Here is an 18,662-nt window from a genome sequence, read left to right as displayed (position 1 = left end):
AATCAAAATTGTTTTTTGCTTACTATTATTAATTTTTTCAAGGAATTCATCTTTTTAAGGTGAATAATATGATCTTAAAAATTTGTCGAACGTTAATGCCACTTTTTATGTGAATTGTGTTTGCCACAAAAGAATGGAAAAGTGGAGAGGAGAAATATTATGATTTTTATTTCGTGAGCTGTACAACTGTGTTTACTACACTAAGCAAAAGATGAAGAAGACAGAGACAAGAGAGACAGGCCAGGGAAGAGGAGGTGGATCACGGGGTCGCCGTCGGCGCCGCGGCGACGTGGCGCCGGTGAAGGGCTTCGGCGGTGCGCGCCAGGGATTGGAGGTTGCACTTGACGATGGTGTCGACGAACACGCGCGTGTCCTCCCTGGTGTTGCCCGGCGGCACGTCCACCACGTACGACTCCACGACCTCAGTGCCGCCGCCGCCGCCCGCTGCGGGGTGAAGCGTGGTGACGGACCGGTAGTTGGCGAGGCGGTGGTCGCCGCCGACCACCCGGAAGCTGAGCACGTGGTGCTCGTCGTCCAGGACCTCGAGCCGCTCGGTGCTGGTCGCCGCCGGCAGGCCCGACACGACGCGCACCTCCCGGAGCGTGCCCACCCCGCCGTTGCCGCCCACGACGCGGCAGCTCTTCACGAAGTGCTTGTAGGCCTGCGGCTCGTCGAAGCGCCGCACCACCGACCACACCGCGCCAACCGGCGCCGCCACCGGCTGCACTACCGCCGAGCAGCACTGCTTCGGTCCCGCCGCGTGCTCGTGGTGCCTCGCCACCGCCTCCGGCAGCGCGTGCGCCGTGCACCGCTCCGCGGCGGTCACCATTTGGAATTGGGTGGACGGCTTGGGAGGAGGAATGGAAGGCATGTCTCCTTCACTTCAACCTCCTCCTCTCCAACCTTCCTTCTTATACAGCAAGGACTGAAAAGAAAATAAAAGGAAGAATTAAGGGGAAGAAATGAAAAGATTAGCCAAAGTTGTTGGCTTGGGGTGGGAGATGAGCAAAGGTGGGAGGATATAAATAGTGAATGTGTTGGCAAAGATGTATGTGGAAATTTGGATTATAAATCTAAAAGTCTAACTATTGGGGAAATTTGGATTTGAAGATGTATGTGAGTGGGGTTTCAAAAACGAAATCAAAGGTGAAGATGATATATATATATATATATACATATATATATATGTATATATATACATATATATATATATGTATATATATACATATATATATGTATATATATGTATATATATACATATATATATATGTATATACATATATATACATATATATATGTATATATATACATATATATATGTATATATATACATATATATACATATATATATATGTATATATATACATATATATATATGTATATGTATATATATATACATATATATATGTATATATACATATATATATATGTATATATATATATATACATATATATATAATGCAATTTGCAGGAGGGATATGAGGTTTGCAGTTGGTTTTCAAAAAGAAATTTAAGGAGAAGAGGATGTTATTTTCTAAGAAAAAATATATAAATGTAAAGGACTTATTCTTGGATCACAATGCAAATGGGGCAAGTGGATTGTGCCAAATGTAATTTTAGTAAGATGATAAGGATTGAACATTTGGGGTGGGCTTTCTGAAAGGGGATTTAAAGAGGGAGGGGATTAAAATATAAGTGTCATTAGGTCATTTGATATATGTTGTTTATTCTATTTCATGTCTTATTTGACCACACCATGATTGTTGTATAGGGAGGGTCCTTTGAATTGTCTTCAAATTAAAATCAAGATGAAGTATAGGAAAGTGAAAGAGAGAGTAGAGTTAGACTTAGTTGGACAAAAGAGAAACCTAAATTTAGACTTAGATGGATATTGTGAAGGAATAAAAGTAGTGACATTAAGTGCTTAATATGTAGTTTATAATTTTTAATTTTTTACAATATAATATAATATAACATAATTTTTTTTAATATAATTTAATTTCAATCACTATCATTTTATCCAAAAAAAATTAAATTTACATTTGTACATATAAGATTATTTGATTTATTTTATTACCAACTCTATCCCTAATAATAAAATTACATTTGTACAAGCTAGGTCTAAACTAGCTTGACTCTTTCCAGACAATTTAGAGTGCCCTAAACATGTAATATGGATTAAAAATATAGGGTGTGATCTTTAATAGGGACTTTTAAGAGGGAGTGTATGGAAGTAGAGAGAGAGAGAGAGGATAAGAAAAGTGTCATGAGGTCACTCTTCATATGTGCACCTGCCAAAATGGGTGGTTGTGATAAGCTTTTAATATGTGATTTGCTCTGTTCCATATCTACTTGCATCTCAAACAAAGTTGCTATTTAGGGTCCTTTGGGTTGTCTTGAAAAAGTCAAAATTAGACCCCAAATAAGAAGAAGGCCAGTGATCTCAACAAGGTTGCTTTTTTGGACTTTCTTCTTATGTTTTCTTGGCTATTGACCAAGTTTAAGATACATATAAAAAATGCAACAAGCAAATATTTCATAATTATCTTTGTTTTTGGTAGATCAAATGTTTCATCACTTTGAAACAAACAAAGCAGTATCCAAAAGAAACAAAATTGTCTGCTGAAACCTTAAGCACTTAAAAAGTATGTGCAGCTTATTAATAATTCAAGTTATATGTCTGTTCCTAGAAAATTTAGGTATTCTTGAACACACACTCCTTGTGTTCTTCTGTGCTGGACATATCAAATTGTTCAGTATTTTCTACAGAATTTAGCACATTAATTAAACATTACCTTATGACATGGATCATACTTTTTGTTCAACAAGTGAATTTTAAACTATATTCTGAAAAATAAAATGAATCTTGCAGCTCACTGATACAGTTCTAAAATTCTTCCACTGACATAAGTGCACAGAAAAAAGAAAACTGATAGTATAAAGAAGTAATTTGTGAAGTTTATTTCACTCTCTTTTCTTCTATTTTGATCTAATTTTTTAAAACCAATTCAGACATAGAAACAGCAATTAATACTGAAAAATAAGACAACTAAAGTTGGCAGCTAGTTAAGTTATTCCAAACGAGTATAAACCTTCACCTCTTGCATAAAATAATTTTATCCGCAAAAGTATCTTTATTGGTGCAGATATTATCGGACTAATTATATATTACTCTTTATAGTTAGACCTTTTAATATCTTAATTCTTAGATTTTAAAAATTTATATTGATATCCCTATAGTTATGAAAGTTAAATATTTAACATTATTTTTCTAACCTAACGTTATCAACTTTATCGATGGAAGATATGACAACATATGCATGAATGATACAAAAATAATGGATAAACAAATAATTTCAATAATAGTGATAAACAATAACGTCATAGTCGTCATCGAGATCGATCTTATCAATATCGATAATTGGATATACAAAGACTATATTTGGATAGCTCAAAAGTCTTATAATTTATCTTACTTGGTAAACAATTTAGTTTTTTTTCTTATAGACGTAGATACGGAGTTATTAAACCATAATAAATCTCAACTTTCTAACATATTCTTGATTATTAATTTTCAGATTTCTATTTTGATTTGTCAAGTTTTCTCTTCTTCCCCAACATTTCTTGTGATCAATTATTTAACATTTTTGGCTCTCACTAAGTTTAGGAATACGAGTGTCATTATTTCTTAATAATTAGAGATACAAGTGTTATTATTATTATTATTATTATTATTTATAATCTGTGATAATATAATCATTTGGCTTTTTCTTCTTTTTTATTTTGATGAAAGAACCACAATTGGCTCCCTATGATCTATTCTTGGCTTTGCTAGAATAGCATACTTCCGGATTCATGTGGGCCGGCCCATTGACTTCTCTTGGGCTTCATTAACCGCAAGTGATGCTGGTTACGGTTGTTTGGTCAAATAAAGTCTCAAGGGTGGAACGAGAAAGCCTAACCTAACCACAGTTAAGCGGACTAAGTTAATCGAAACCAAAGGAACCATTTCAATCATAGGAAGTCGAAGGGGCCATCCTTAGAGGGAAAGCTTCCTTCCCTCGATTGAAACAGTGAACATATATACCCACCACATTCCCTCCCTATTGACATGCTTTGGAAAGAATATTACAGACAGATATGGACAAATATATGGTTTTGTGAGTCAGAGAGATCTCATAATTCTTGAAAGTTATCAGACACACACATTTCTCCTTTTGCTCTCTCGTTAGCAAAAGTGCCCCATCAAGCCAAGACTCTCTCTCTCTCTCTCTCAGACACACACAAACAGACATATCTATCTCTTGTTCTTAAGCAAGTGCCCAATCTCTCTCTCTCTCTCTCTCTCTCTCTCTGTACCACCAAGTGAGCCTTCTTTTTCGGGAGTCAAAGCGCATCGGGACGTCTACCTATGAGACTGGTAGGTGAAGTTTGGACACAGGTGCATGTCTGTAAATTCGTGCTGGAGATCGAGGCTTTGGTGATGAGGGAATGGCTCAGACTGAGCCGTTGACAATGAATTCTCATGCTAAATATTAGATATATATATTTATTACTTTTAGATGAATTTAGTGTTAATAATATACGGTTAAACATTGTCGATCAGGTTTGATCATCGAGTTAATGAAATCAGTTACTTCATCTCATAATAAATTATTTCAGAACCAAAAAAATATGGATATGATATGGTAAAAGGTCTAAGTGAGATGTAAGTGTGGTGCAACTTGGAAGGTAGAAATATAAATGTATATTATATCTATATATATTATGCTCTTCATTGCTTGCTTTTGTTGGATTCCTCCTCGCATTGTGTCCAAAACCACATACTACTAACCCTTAATCACCCCACATTACTCTCTCTCTCTCTCTCTCTCTGTGCGTGTCTTCGCAACGCGATGCGGAGATGGAGCAGGACGAGTGTACAGCTCTTCCTCTTCCTGGTCGTCTTCTCCCTCTTGCTGCTCTCCTCCATTGTCCACGACGAGAGAGCCATAAGAACTCGAGAGGCCTCCACCGCACAGCCCTCGTTCCCCACCCACTTTGTCACAGAGACTTTTGGTGAGATTGCCTTTGCTCCTCTCATCATTGCCTTGATCTCATCATGCACTTCTCTGATCTTTGTCAGATGGTCTGGATTGGTCGAACGCGTGTACTACGGTCAGGAGCTACAGAGGCAAATCGAGCCCGGCGGCGGAGCGCCGAAGGCAGCACCAGAGCAGAGAGGAAGGATGCGATGTGTTCTCCGGGAGGTGGGTGTATGACAACAGTTCACACCCCCTGTACGAGGAGGCTTCATGCCCTTACATGTCGGACCAGTTGGCGTGCCGGAAGCATGGCCGGCCGGATGAGGAGTACCAGAGGTGGCGATGGCAGCCTCATGGCTGCAACTTGAACAAGTACGTCTTCTCCTCCATCCCTGTTTACATGATTCTTCTACTGTGTTTGGTTGCAGAAACATATCATAAAGCTTCTCTGTTCCTTGGTGAGTCTTAATGCTCTCGTTTGATGATAGATGAAGAAACAGACAAGTTTGGGTCTTGGCATGTAAACAAGTCTGACACTGATCACTAAATCTTTTCTGCACTCTTGTGTTCCTCCAAAGATGGAATGCCACAGAGATGCTGGAGAAGCTGAGAGGAAAAAGACTGATGTTTGTGGGCGATTCTCTAAACAGAGGACAGTGGATATCCATGGTGTGCATGGTTCAGTCTGCCATTCCAGATGGGAAGAAATCTATGACACCAAATGCAGCTTTAACAATCTTTAGGGCAGAAGTAAGCTGCCATTTTGCTTCGAGAATCCTCTCTGTATAGCCATAAGCATCTTAGAACTTGCATCAAGCTCATCTTTTTCTTGATGTATCTTAACACATTCTTTATAGGAATACGATGCCACGATAGAGTTTTACTGGGCACCACTGCTTGTGGAATCAAATTCTGATGACCCAGTGAACCACAGATCAAATGACAGGATCATCAGACCAGATGCGCTGGGCAAGCATGCAGGTCAGTGGGAGAAAGCAGACATTCTTGTCTTCAACTCTTATCTATGGTGGAGGAGTGGCCAAAAGATTAAGTTATTGTGAGTATAGAACATCCTTCATTATCCTTAAAGAAGTATCGGTGAAGCATGTCATCATCAGTCGCTTCTCAACTCTCTGGTGAAGGTGGAAACCTGATGATGATGGGATCTGTGAAGAGGCCAATGGACTGGATGCCATGAAGTTGGCCATGGAGGCGTGGGCGGATTGGGTTGCATCCACCGTGAACCATTTGGCACAGAAGGTCTTCTTCGTCACCGTGTCACCTACACATCTCTGGTGAGCATATCATGCTGTAGGAACACAGTGTCACGTAGCATAAGCTTTTCATGTACATGAAAGAAGCATATGCTCACTTACCTTTTCTCCTTGTTGTCCTCTTAATTTCCCAACCTGAAACACTGTCATCATTCCAGGAGCAGGGAGTGGAATCCAGGAAGCGAGGGGAACTGCTTTCAGGAGACGAACCCTATCGACGAGGAAGGTTACTGGGGAAGTGGGTCTGACATGCACACCATGCAAATGGTGGGAAGCATTCTGGGCAGGCTGCAGACAAAGGTCGTGGTGCTGAACATTACTCAGCTATCAGAGTACAGGAAAGATGGGCATCCTTCCATCTACAGGAAGTTTTGGGAGACACACAGCCCACAGCAGCTAGCAAATCCTGTTAGCTATGCTGACTGCATCCACTGGTGCTTGCCAGGAGTCCCTGATGTTTGGAATGAGCTGCTGTTCAACTCTTTGTGAGATGTAGATACAGAATCTCTGGGTATTTACTACCATTGAAAAGAAAACTACGAGAAGAAGAAAGCATACATGATAATAGGGTTCTTTTTTCTCTCTTGTTCAGAATTGAGCAAAAAAGCTAAGGCTTCCATGACTGAATGAACTGTAGACTTCTATCAGAGTCAACTGAGGAGTCTTGGCATTAGATGTTGCAGGGGAGTTGACTTTCTCTCTAGATTCTTCAAGTGGATTTTGTTTTTTCATTGTGCAGAGGTGCATGTATCAAAGGCTTAATCAGCTTAAGATTTATCTAGTGGTTTTCAGATCTTACTGTCCTGTTGAATCAATTAGGAAGATACATGTATATTATTTCTGGAAATAACATGTTTTCTCCTTTGAATTTTATATTATGTAGTGGAATTTCCTCTGCTGGTGAAGTTTGAGTTCAGGACTTCAATATTGATTTAGAGTTCGGTTGAATATCTAATATATATATATATATATATATATATATATATATATATATATATATATATATATATATAAAGAATCAACTAACAAAATTATGATTAAGAAACTTTAACATTGATTTATAGTATTGTTTGGTGATTCTTTGAGCTCTTATTCACTGTTAAAATTATCTATCTTTTATTTGGCTTTTATTATGACAAAATTATATCTTTTGTATTTATTTTTACAATTTTGATTTTAATTGTTGGCCATAAATTCATATGTTTCACGAAGATAAACTCAAATTAGCTAATATTAGTTACTTCATTTGAGATTTGTGGATGTTTGTTAATGGAGGGGAGAATCTTAATATTTAGAGAAAATATATATTATATTTGGATTTTACACGTTATTTTTAAGCATTTTCAGGGATAGATACGTAAAACTACGTGTATTAACCTGACACATCTCCGACATGAGCGAAGAGGGACGGACCCAATCGAGACTCGCTTTGGTTTCTGTCGATGGCATCCGCCGCGCCGCCCATCCTCCCCGTGTCCTCCGCGGGCGGCGGCGGGGCCGCCACTGCCTCCGCCCCAGCGATCGCTGTCCCCGCCCTCCGCCTATTCCTCTCCCGGCTCTCCGACTCCGCCCGCCGCTCCCTCGCCCACCGACGCCCCTGGTCGGAGCTCCTCGACCGCACCGCCTTCGCCCGCCCGGACTCCCTCTCGGACGCCGCCTCCCGCCTCCGCAAGAACCTCGCCTACTTCCGCGTCAACTACCTGGCGCTCCTCGCCGCAGCCCTCGCCCTGTCCCTGCTCTCCCACCCCTTCTCCCTCCTCCTCCTCCTCGCGCTCCTCGCCGCCTGGGCCTTCCTCTACCTCTTCCGCCCCGCCGACGCCCCCCCGCTCGTCCTCTTCCGCCGCCCCTTCTCCGACCGCGAGGTCCTAGCGGGCCTCATCCTCATCACCCTCCTCGTCGTCTTCCTCACCTCCGTCGGATCCCTCATCGTCTCCGCACTCACGGTCGGCGCCGCCATCGTCTGCGTCCATGGCGCCTTCCGGTTGCCGGAGGACCTCTTCCTGGACGAGCAGGACCCGGGGGGTCCCGCCGGCGGCCTCTTGTCGTTCCTCGGCGGGGCCCCGGCCTCCTCCGGCCCCGCCGTCCTCGTCTGACGTGGATCTGGTGAGCACAAATAGTTAATTCTCGGATCTAGGGTTTCCTTCTACTCCCGCATTCTTCTTGAAACCGATCGATATTGAATCCTTCGATGGATGGTTTGCTCGTTCTTTCCGTTACTTGGTTTAGATCTTGAACTTTGTTAACGCGGTCTATCTATAATTTCTTTTAGATCTGCTAAATTTGTTGATCTCTTGGAATTTTTGTTATCTTGATTTAATACTGCTGTAGGTTGAGATCTGGCAATCAACACATTGCTTTGTTTGTCTCGCTCAGTGTCTTGCAATCACATTATATATACGCTATTAATATTAATTTGGTTAATTTTTAGATTATCAAATTTGATGACTACTCATAGAAGGATAAAGTTAAATTTAATAGAACCTAATAAACAAAAAAAATTATTGAACATTATTTACATCACTTTTCAGATGTATAATCATATTAAAAGAAATATCTGCAGAGTTAAACTTGTAATACTAAGTAAACAATTAAATTAAATCCAATAAATCACATAGAAAGACATAGCATAGAACATATGAGTTTACTTTAATTACACAAGATAATGTAACTAATAATCCCCATGGTATTAAGGTTCATCATTAATTTTTGTGCTCTTTGACAACATATTCAGCAACTGAGCCCATTATATGTCTCCATAAATTCTATTACTCCCACAGTTGGTCTCACCTTCTTGGACGCCTAATATCACTGTCACCCTATTTACTAGTTTAAAATATTCAGCAAATGCTTCCTTCATAATTCAATTCACCTGATGCAATATTTGTGTGTCTTAAACCAACAATTTTTTAACTCATCCCTTTAGATCCTTAATATGTTTTTGAACAAACAATGAGAGGTCACTGTCTATTTTTATTCTATCGACAAATAAGTTATCTTCACCAGACTTCCTGAAGTTCATCAAAGGCAGGCTGTACATTCCCTAATCCAATTAAGGTTAAAGTTGTTTCATTTTCTATGAAATGTTTATAAATAATCACTAGACTATTAGCAAATAATGCATCTTCACCAGGCTTCCTGAACGTCTAAAGTTCATCAAAGGTATGTTGTACGTTCCCAATCTAATTGAGGTTAAAGTGCTATTTCGTAGATAAATCTATTTTTAAATTTTATTTCACGAATTATATCAAAATATTCCACAAACTCTTTTCTTTTACTCATCACATGAAACTCATACTCTTAACCAAAATAAAAAATAAGTATTAAAAAAATATAATACCTAAATCAAGTTCATCGTAAGTTAATTTTCAAGAGTCATAAAAAAAATCTTGATTCAGTAATATCAAAAGGATAAGGTGGAGAAACAAAGAGTCATGTTCTTTTCGACACTCTTATTTATGAGAAAAAGAGGAGTTTGCATATATATAAATTCAAAACAACAAAAGGATCATAATAACAAGAACCATTATATATATATATATATATATATATATATCGAGAGAGAGAGTGATTGCCTCTATTAATTTGGATTTAGGTAAGAAACCTCGAACTCTGTAAATTTGGTGTATTATATATTATATATTGATATTCTATTGTTGATTAGTCCAAACATACGTATATGTTTGGGCAAGTGATTGCCGTCTACCTTTGCTCGCCAAGAGCTCTCCATGCCGAACAAGGAATGTCTCTCACGACCGACAGTACGTCATGATCATGGCGACGGAGACGGCCCTTTGGAGTTGGTGACACGCAATGTGAGTGTTTTTGGAGGACAGGTCAGCATTTTCCATTCTATCTATCTGGGAAGGGGAAAAGAAGTCCCTCTAAACGAAATGCTCCTAACATTATATATATTCTGCCTTCGCATATCTTAATCATGCATTTCTCTTATGTGATTAGCAATCGAGTGAGCCAAGGCAGGTTTTACCATTTTCATCGTCGCCACCACATTCACCCATCTCACGTGCCTCCGGGAAGACCCCGTCCGATGCTGCAGAAAAAGACATCTTCCGTTAAGATACTGTAATATGCATGTTATGTAATGTTTGAATGGATGAAATAAGGTTAAGAAAATAACATACAACGTTGTCAATAATTAGCCAAAAAACAGCCCCATCAAAATTTCACAAACCCAAACAGCAGTAGCCAAACGAGAGCAACTTCAAATCATTAAGAAAAAGGGTGTTGTATAACCTAAAAAATAATAATAATAATAATGAAATAAAGATAGGAAAGAATCTGTTTAATCTCTTCTCTTTTTTTGTTTGTTATATCTATCTACAAGGTAGTGTATACTGGAGAAGATAGCAGGCTATAAACTGAGTTTTGGCTTGCATTAGCAATAACCTAATTGTTTTCTCTTGCATATCTACTAGTTTCTTCCGCAACGGTAGCCCAGACACTTGCAATCTTTTCAGAATATCCAACCTGTTCAACGTGAATCAAGGAATCAGTAAGTCGCAATGTATTATAGGCATAACAAACAACGATGATTTCCTAACTATAAGCTTAAAATGCTCACAACAACACATTTTGATAGTTATCTAACTTAACATGCACAGTAGATGCTGGGCAATTACTGAGGGATTCCAGCCAGCATCGTGGTTCCAAGCAAAAAAGATCAGCTGCACAATACTTTAATCAATGGAATGGATCATAGCTTTGTTTTTCCAAAATAAAAAATCTCATGTGCTAAAAAAACCCAGTCCCCAGTAATTTGCTCCAGAAGTGGGATCAATGGTAAAATCATAACACAAAACAAAGAAGAGTAAATTCTACAAGTATGATGTTCAAAAAAACATATATTGCATCATGTCAGTGATGTATTTCAGATGATCTTAATGTATTGATAACAACACTGCAAGTCAACAGAAGATATGGTATGTCTTTATATAGCCTAGTATTTATCGAGCTAACAAAAAAGAGAAAAATATGACATCCATAAACTATCCTGAAGTTTGATTATGTGCTACCAGAGGAATTGCTGGTGCAACTGCATTCAAGGACAGGAAAGTTGCATATGAAGTGAAATTATCTATCCCGAGATAATTTGCAGAAAAAATTGCATTGAAGGGAACAAGTAACTTGCACTAAACCCTTCTTCAAAATCAATTTATGCCAAACTTTTCATGTATAAATATGAAGTAGTGCAGACAATCTTCACTACTGTTCAAGGTGTTGGCTCTTAAATGACAAACTAAAGCATGAGAAATGTCCAAGTACTTCCATGGTCAAAAGACACAATATTGCTGCTTCCCAATATGTTCCACATCATCAAGCAGAGAGTGGGCTTTACCTGATTTATTACAAACCCTTTCAGCATGCTGAGAAAATCATCATGCTTTTCTCTGTCTAGCCTATCAAGCTCATTCCGGTTGTTTTTCTGCACAAATGACAACTGTCTTAGATATCTGCAAAATTATATCCTATATAGTTCCTTGTATTTGTTTTGGAAGAATATACGTCTTAGGAAGCAAAAGCCAAACAGAGTTAAAAGGAAACCCAAATTTTGTTGTCAAGCAGCCCACATAAAGTATCGAACCTCCCAATTTGAGATCTAAGACCAAAAGCATACATTTGGTCATTGAAAGGACAACCTCAATTAGCTGATTGGACAACCAAATGACAACTGTCTTAGATATCTGCAAAATTATATCCTATATAGTTCATTGTATTTGTTTTGGAAGAATATACGTCTTAGGAAGCAAAAGCCAAACAGAGTTAAAAGGAAGCCCAAATTTTGTTGTCAAGCAACCCACATAAAGTATCGAACCTCCCAATTTGAGATCTAAGACCAAAAGCATACATTTGGTCATTGAAAGGACAACCTCAATTAGCTGATTGGACAACCAAATGACAACTGTCTTAGATATCTGCAAAATTATATCCTATATAGTTCATTGTATTTGTTTTGGAAGAATATACGTCTTAGGAAGCAAAAGCCAAACAGAGTTAAAAGGAAACCCAAATTTTGTTGTCAAGCAACCCACATAAAGTATCGAACCTCCCAATTTGAGATCTAAGACCAAAAGCATACATTTTGTCATTGAAAGGACAACCTCAATTAGCTGATTGGACAACCAAATGACAACTGTCTTAGATATCTGCAAAATTATATCCTATATAGTTCATTGTATTTGTTTTGGAAGAATATACGTCTTAGGAAGCAAAAGCCAAACAGAGTTAAAAGGAAACCCAAATTTTGTTGTCAAGCAACCCACATAAAGTATCGAACCTCCCAATTTGAGATCTAAGACCAAAAGCATACATTTTGTCATTGAAAGGACAACCTCAATTAGCTGATTGGACAACTGAAGGCCCATAAAAGAAGGTCCGGTCACTTATCTGTTTGACCTGAAGTCCTTTTGGATTTTGAATTTTTTTTATTTTAAGATAAGTCCTTTCCAGTTAAGGTCACCAGATGCACAAATGCTTTACACTGGTATGGGTACTCAATTCTATTATTACACTGGTAACGTCACCAGATGATTTTGTAACAGATAAAGTTTGAATTTCCATAAAAGAAGAGGATTCAAATATTCTCATTCTATTATTTAGCAAGGTAGGATTAAAAATGATATCATTTTAACAGCAGCATCTTAAGATCATGAAATAACAATTAGAGTCAAGTAGAAATGTTTCTACAGTTGATATAACATATCTGGCTATCATATTCTAGGCAAATGCTTATTGATATCATGCTCATTGGTTCCCACCGGTTGCCATATTTAGCATGATACTATTTAAATGTTCCTATGAGAAATCTATCCTCAACAACAGTAGCATAAAGAACCTGAGTGAAAAACCAAAAGACCTTTGGAGCTGAGTAATCAGGATTTGTAGCAGGTTCCCAAGCCCAAAGGGTGGGATGACTAGAACAGAGTACGGAACTAACAATTTCTCTCTCAGTAATCCATCAAAAACTCTCAAGTTACAGCAGACTTCATGTTGCAATATAATCAACAGTGCAAAACTCATAAATTAAGACCTATGCCACTCAACAACATCAAACAGCCATATTTCCAGATTCTTCCCCTTTTTCCAGGATGTCCAAAAGCACATGGCATTGTTTGATACCCATTTATGTGTCATATATCAGCAAAAAAGAGTGTACTCTATCAAGTACACAAGCATACAAATAGTTTGTGGATAAGATGCTGATGTGATGATAGAAGGAAAAAAATAATACTAACATTTAATCCAATAGTATAACTAAAATGCAACGAAGTCAATTAAACCATCTAAGCATGAGAAATATCGATACCCCAAATCAAATAATTTTGCTTTAAATGTAAGTAAAGAATCTAATGCTTAAATCCTTGAGAGTTGCTTTGTGATCTTTGGATTGCCTTCACATGGGAGGCCTGCAGTTCACATCAAAATGATTCAACCAGAGGAATTTCTAGCTCATTCAAGTCAGTCAAATAAATAGCCAATTGTAGTATAGGAGGAAAAGCATTGAGAACTGCAGTTGGGCTAGAAATCAATTTCCAAAAGCAACAAAGAGATGAGAGATCATAATTTGATATAATGAACAAAAAGAAAGAATTAGTAACGCTTATACAAATTACTGGGACAGACTTATATGGTTTTACTATCATCATAATTGAAAACTCCTAGAAAACCAACTCATAGTCTTCTACTGGTATACAGAAAAAACTGGCATGAAGAAATTAATACTCACATTACCATAGCATATTTTGCAAATGACAATTGATTGCATCTTTAAAACTAGGATAAGAATTTTATTATTTTTGCCATTAGTAGTAAGTTACCAAAATGTGCAAATGTGTTACTGATTGGGCTGCATCACTTAAAAAGTTCACCATTTAGTAAGACAAATTTCATCATGCAGTCAAATAAGAAACTATCTGGTGCAGCATTGCAGCTTGATAAATTTACTTGGACATCATAAGCTAACTTTCAACAGACATAAAGATATCTTGCTTCAACAACATCAAAAGGACAAGGTGGAGGAACGAGAGTCTTCTTCTTTTCAACACCCCTACCTTACTGAGGAAGACGTTGCATATATAAGTTCAAAACAGCAAAAGAACCATAATAACAAAGACTATTGTCAGAATTTTTGATGTGATACAACTACACTAAAGACCTAACCAAGCATGTTAATCTTATCAAAAAAATAAAAAAGACTCAGTACCGGCTTTTCAATAAGTGTTTCCAAATCAGTTCTGAAAATTAGCTTAACTATTATATACCAAATCAACTTTGACAAACTGCAAACAGATTAGAACGTAACAAAGACATCCGTGGTGTCATCCTTGGTATGGTACATCAGGAAATGACAGTTAAGCTAATTCCCAAAGTTGATTTGAAAACACTTGCTAAAACATTAGTACAAATTTTTTATATTTTTTGACAAGATTAACATGCTTTGTTAGGTCTTTAGTGTAAAGCAGTATTGCAGCTTGATAAATTTACTAGGAATTTCCTTTTTATTACGTGTTGAACAACTAGAGTCCAATGCAAGTTGCATTAATGTTTCAGCAAGACAAGTCCAGATGGTTCCTTCCGGTCTACCAAGGCAAGATCGATGCACTCATAATTTAAAGAAATATCCTGAATAGCCATGGAACCTGAAAGATATGCTATGAAGTTTGATTGAAAATTATTATAACTGAAAATTCCAATCATTGTAGATGGACAAGCATGGTACATGAAAAAAATGATGAAATTTCTATTTGGTAATATATTCAGTGTTTATGCATTGTTCTGTGTGATCTGTGAGAGAAACAGACAATACCTTTATCCTCTCATACTCTCTTATTGCACAGCTTTTTGCATCCTCGGTGACTCTTATTGTTTCTCTTAGTTCATCCACTTTACGGAGTCTTGATCTGTCACCACCAAATATCTTTGAGGATGCAGCTTCAAGTTTCTCAACCCTTGTATTCAAGGTTGTTAAATCCGACATTAGTGTTTGCACAGTCAACAGAGTGCTAGTTCTGTCTGAGAATGCACTGCGAGCAGCTACCGTTAGTCCTAGATACTCATGCAGTGTGTCCTGAGAAATGAAATTCCCAGATAAGTAAATAGCAGGACACATAAAGTCCCTCCTCGACAATTTTTGGTTTAATGAAGTTCATGCAAAAATAGATAAGCTAGCTATGATAAGTACCAGATGTTTGACAGTTTGAGCATTCAATTCTTGATATAATCTGCTTGCTTTTACTGCAGCAGTTGCGACATTTTTGGTATCAGCAACTCGTATCCTCTGCGAGCGGTATACACTCTCCTCAGTCTCAAACTTTATCAGTTTGATGAAGGTCAAACCCAACCCTCCCATTATTTCACTGACATCTTGTTGTGATCTAATAAGAGCTTCAGCCTGCTAAAAAGCATAATGCTCAATTAGTAGAAATCTAAAGGTGCAAACAAAATCTAAGGATTCAACAACTGGACCACTGAAATATTAAAAAAGCACCAGGCAAATTCTGAGTGATAACACAAGAAGACTCTGAAGGTAGTTAGGTTGACTATAAAACTATTAACCAGAACCACACTTCTCATCAAGAAACTTAATTCCCAATTATATAAGAGTGGCATTTTATGTGAAAGGTTTAACCAAAAATGAAATAATATTTAGGCCCAAAAAGCTTAGAAAACTCTAAATTAGACAATCTTAACTCCTTAAGCAAGAGTTTGTGCTTTGTCAGAAAACCGACAAATTAGAGCTGTGTTCCTTATGTAGCTTATTCTGCATAAACGTGGCCTTATACAAACACTTGTTAGGAATCTAATTTAAATTGCCAACAAATGGTTAATCCTTAAAGAGAGCAAGATATAATGAGTAACAACAAACACTTGTTAGGAATCTAATTTAAATTTCCAACAAATGGTTAATCCTTAAAGAGAGCAAGATATAATGAGTAACAACACTTGAACAGTCTAGAAATCCTCATCCAAACAAAATGCAATATAAAGGTGCAAAAATGATGCATGAAGATCTTGGAACAAGTATGCAAAACAAAAGAAAATAAGTCATCCAATACAGCGAGCATCTCTCTCCACTTACCGTGACCCTTTTACGAAGGTTAAAGGCACAAGGTTTGTCAATAAAGTATTATAATATTGTCATAGAATGTCCTTGACGATCTTGCAGTCACAAAAACCTTCTATAAGAAGAATTGATAACCATGACCAGACAATTTAATGCATCATTGTTCTCAGAATAAATGCTTCCAAATAGTTGGTAATTGTGGTTACTGCTTAAGAACACTGCACTGTAAATGACTGCAAATCCTTTTCCACTCCATTAGAAATACTACATTGTAGTTCTGCTTCCAAAGTGGTATTTTGTTTATTTACAGCTGAGAAACGTCGAAGATTAAATCAATCAAAACACAGAATTCTGGATTGTTAGATTCTTAAGTCAAATTTTGTACAAAAACAATAAAATTGAAGTAAACTAAACGATCTTTTCTCTTAATTCAATTTCTAAGACCATATCTACAGCAACAGATGCCACATTCATCAGTGGATCAGACGAGCATCCAGACTCCACTTCCATTTCTCAGTAATTTTCACATACCTGCTGTGATGCGGGGGTCAGCTGCCATTCGAGGTCCTGCATCTTCTCCTTCCTCTCCAAAAACTCCTTGTCCTCCACGACCGATGGCTTCACTCCACTCCAGTCATTGACCACGGCCTGCTTCAATTCCTTAAATATCCTCAGCAAATCCCTGCCGCCCTTCGCAGGCTGGACGATGTCCTGTGGCGCGACTTGTGCGGCCGCCCACTCCCCGAACAGCTGCTTCGGCAGCCGTACCGCCCCATCCATCATCCTCGAAGCCACGTCGGTCGTCGTTGGCAGCGGCAGCTTCCCCTTTTCCTGCAGGAACACCCTAAGCTCATCACTTTTCCCAATAACCGGGTGCTCCGCGAGCCTCCGCAGGTACTTCTCGAGCGCCAACCGTCGGTGCTCCACAAACTCGTGCTTCTGCATTATCTGGCTATCGACCAGGTTCTTATCAGGCCGCGGCGGGATGAAGAAGCCGCGGTATGCCTCAGAAAGCCGGTCAGCGAGCGTCACAACGTCGCGGAACCGCCGCCGGACGCTGAACTCGGGGCCGGCGTCATCGGAGCCCGGACGGACGCGGGTGGTAATGAGGTAGGTGACGTAGGTCGTCCCGCGTGGGACGAGCGAGTTCGAGGCCTCCACCTCTGTCTGCGGGTCGGATACGGCGATACAGCGGTAATCGGAGGCGACGGCGCGGGCAGATCTGGGGGAGGCATCGAGGCGAAGGAAGGGCCCCTGATCGGACGCGCCATTGCTGGATTCAAAGGGGCTGAAGACAACGTCTGCGTAGGAAGGCGGCTCGAGGACGGAGGAGGACGACGGCGGGGGGGAGTCACCGCCGCGAGGAGTGGGAAAGAGGAGGGGATCTACGTCGGAGGGAAGGGAGGAGGGTATGGCGGTGCGGCAGTCTGAGGCGGCGGCGTCGGAGCGGGCGAGGCTCTCCCTCTCTTTTCTCGCCCTGATTGAGGCAAACCCTAAGAACGCCTCCAGACCCATCATGATTGTTTGATTGTCTATTTGCAAGAAGAGAAACAAAGAAGCAAATTGGTGAGATAAATCTCGACGGGATTCGGAGGGAAAGAGGAGATATAAAGAAGCGTTCGGAGGGGAAGTTACGAATGAAGAGGGGTAGTTGCACTGGCGGTGACGATAAGGACTCGTTAGAGAGAGTCGTAGGGGAGAGTTGGAGACTGCCGTAACAGAAATCACGGGTCACGTGACCGTCGTTGTGTCCGATGGATTAATTAGACAGATTAATTCATAATTCATGACTTAATTAATTGAGATTGATTAATTAAGCATATAAATCGACAAGGATTGAGTAATCAAACATTTAATTCCATATCTCGTTCATCCGTTGGTGCTAATTTATCGTCCATTTGTACTTCCACGTGTCATCTATGTGAAAGCAGCACGGGCCCATCTCTACTTTGTACAGAGAAGGCGCTTCGGTGAAATCCCAGCCTTCTATTGGGTGCAGCAATCCGCCTTAATGCTGCTTTTGGTGGCTCTCTCAACCTCCTCCCTCGAGCGTCGCGGTCGCCCAGACTACGAGCAACAATGTGCCGCTGTCTCCTCTTCCAACCCGGTTTTCCTTCGATAGATTCTCCGTGCTTAGCTCTCTTTCTTGCCGTTTTCTTCTTCTTACTTCATGCTATTTCTTTACATGGCTCCTCATCCAGTTGACAAACAGTTGCGCGTCACCTGTTCGACGTAATGCTCGAAAAAACAAGGGATGCCATTTTGCTGCTTCATATTCACAAATTG

General features: G+C 39.2%; 4 protein-coding genes across 10 annotated transcripts; 2 read left to right on the top strand and 2 right to left on the bottom strand.

The window, feature by feature from the left end:
* Positions 1-142: 142 nt before the first annotated feature.
* LOC103972723 (abscisic acid receptor PYL4) lies at positions 143-1,050 on the bottom strand. Its single transcript, XM_009387064.3, has one exon. The coding sequence runs from the start codon at positions 869-871 to the stop codon at positions 260-262; it is 612 nt and encodes a 203-aa protein (XP_009385339.2). The 5' UTR covers positions 872-1,050; the 3' UTR covers positions 143-259.
* Positions 1,051-4,841: 3,791 nt separating this feature from the next.
* Positions 4,842-7,181, top strand: LOC135633583 (protein trichome birefringence-like 35). Its single transcript, XM_065143212.1, has 6 exons — positions 4,842-5,058; positions 5,126-5,396; positions 5,603-5,774; positions 5,882-6,081; positions 6,167-6,319; positions 6,457-7,181. The coding sequence occupies exons 1-6, from the start codon at positions 4,896-4,898 to the stop codon at positions 6,785-6,787; spliced, it is 1,290 nt and encodes a 429-aa protein (XP_064999284.1). The 5' UTR covers positions 4,842-4,895; the 3' UTR covers positions 6,788-7,181.
* LOC135582808 (sorting nexin 2B-like) lies at positions 5,506-18,054 on the bottom strand. Of its 7 annotated transcripts, none has more exons than XR_010495060.1 (8): positions 16,908-18,054; positions 15,495-15,707; positions 15,120-15,380; positions 11,652-11,738; positions 10,703-10,783; positions 10,284-10,346; positions 6,401-6,749; positions 5,506-6,316 (listed from the first exon to the last, which is right to left on the bottom strand). XR_010495060.1 is itself a non-coding variant. In XM_065143209.1 (6 exons), the coding sequence occupies exons 1-5, from the start codon at positions 17,892-17,894 to the stop codon at positions 10,703-10,705; spliced, it is 1,629 nt and encodes a 542-aa protein (XP_064999281.1). In that variant the 5' UTR covers positions 17,895-18,054; the 3' UTR covers positions 9,978-10,346. The 7 variants fall into 7 exon arrangements, 3 of the variants coding, with proteins under 3 accessions (XP_064999281.1, XP_064999282.1, XP_064999283.1); XR_010495063.1 differs by lacking the exons at positions 5,506-6,316; positions 6,401-6,749 and adding exons at positions 9,978-10,155; positions 10,438-10,549; XR_010495061.1 differs by lacking the exons at positions 5,506-6,316; positions 6,401-6,749 and adding an exon at positions 10,438-10,549 and having other exon boundaries at positions 9,978-10,346.
* LOC135633585 (PRA1 family protein B2-like) lies at positions 7,681-8,585 on the top strand. Its single transcript, XM_065143214.1, has one exon. It carries the CDS (start codon positions 7,741-7,743, stop codon positions 8,389-8,391), a length of 651 nt encoding a protein of 216 aa, XP_064999286.1. The 5' UTR covers positions 7,681-7,740; the 3' UTR covers positions 8,392-8,585.
* Positions 18,055-18,662: the final 608 nt, after the last annotated feature.

This window comes from Musa acuminata, chromosome BXJ3-3 (assembly GCF_036884655.1).
Source record: "Musa acuminata AAA Group cultivar baxijiao chromosome BXJ3-3, Cavendish_Baxijiao_AAA, whole genome shotgun sequence".
Lineage (NCBI taxonomy): Eukaryota > Viridiplantae > Streptophyta > Magnoliopsida > Zingiberales > Musaceae > Musa > Musa acuminata.
Note: the sequence above shows the minus strand (reverse complement) of the source record. Positions and strands in the feature narration are given on the sequence as shown.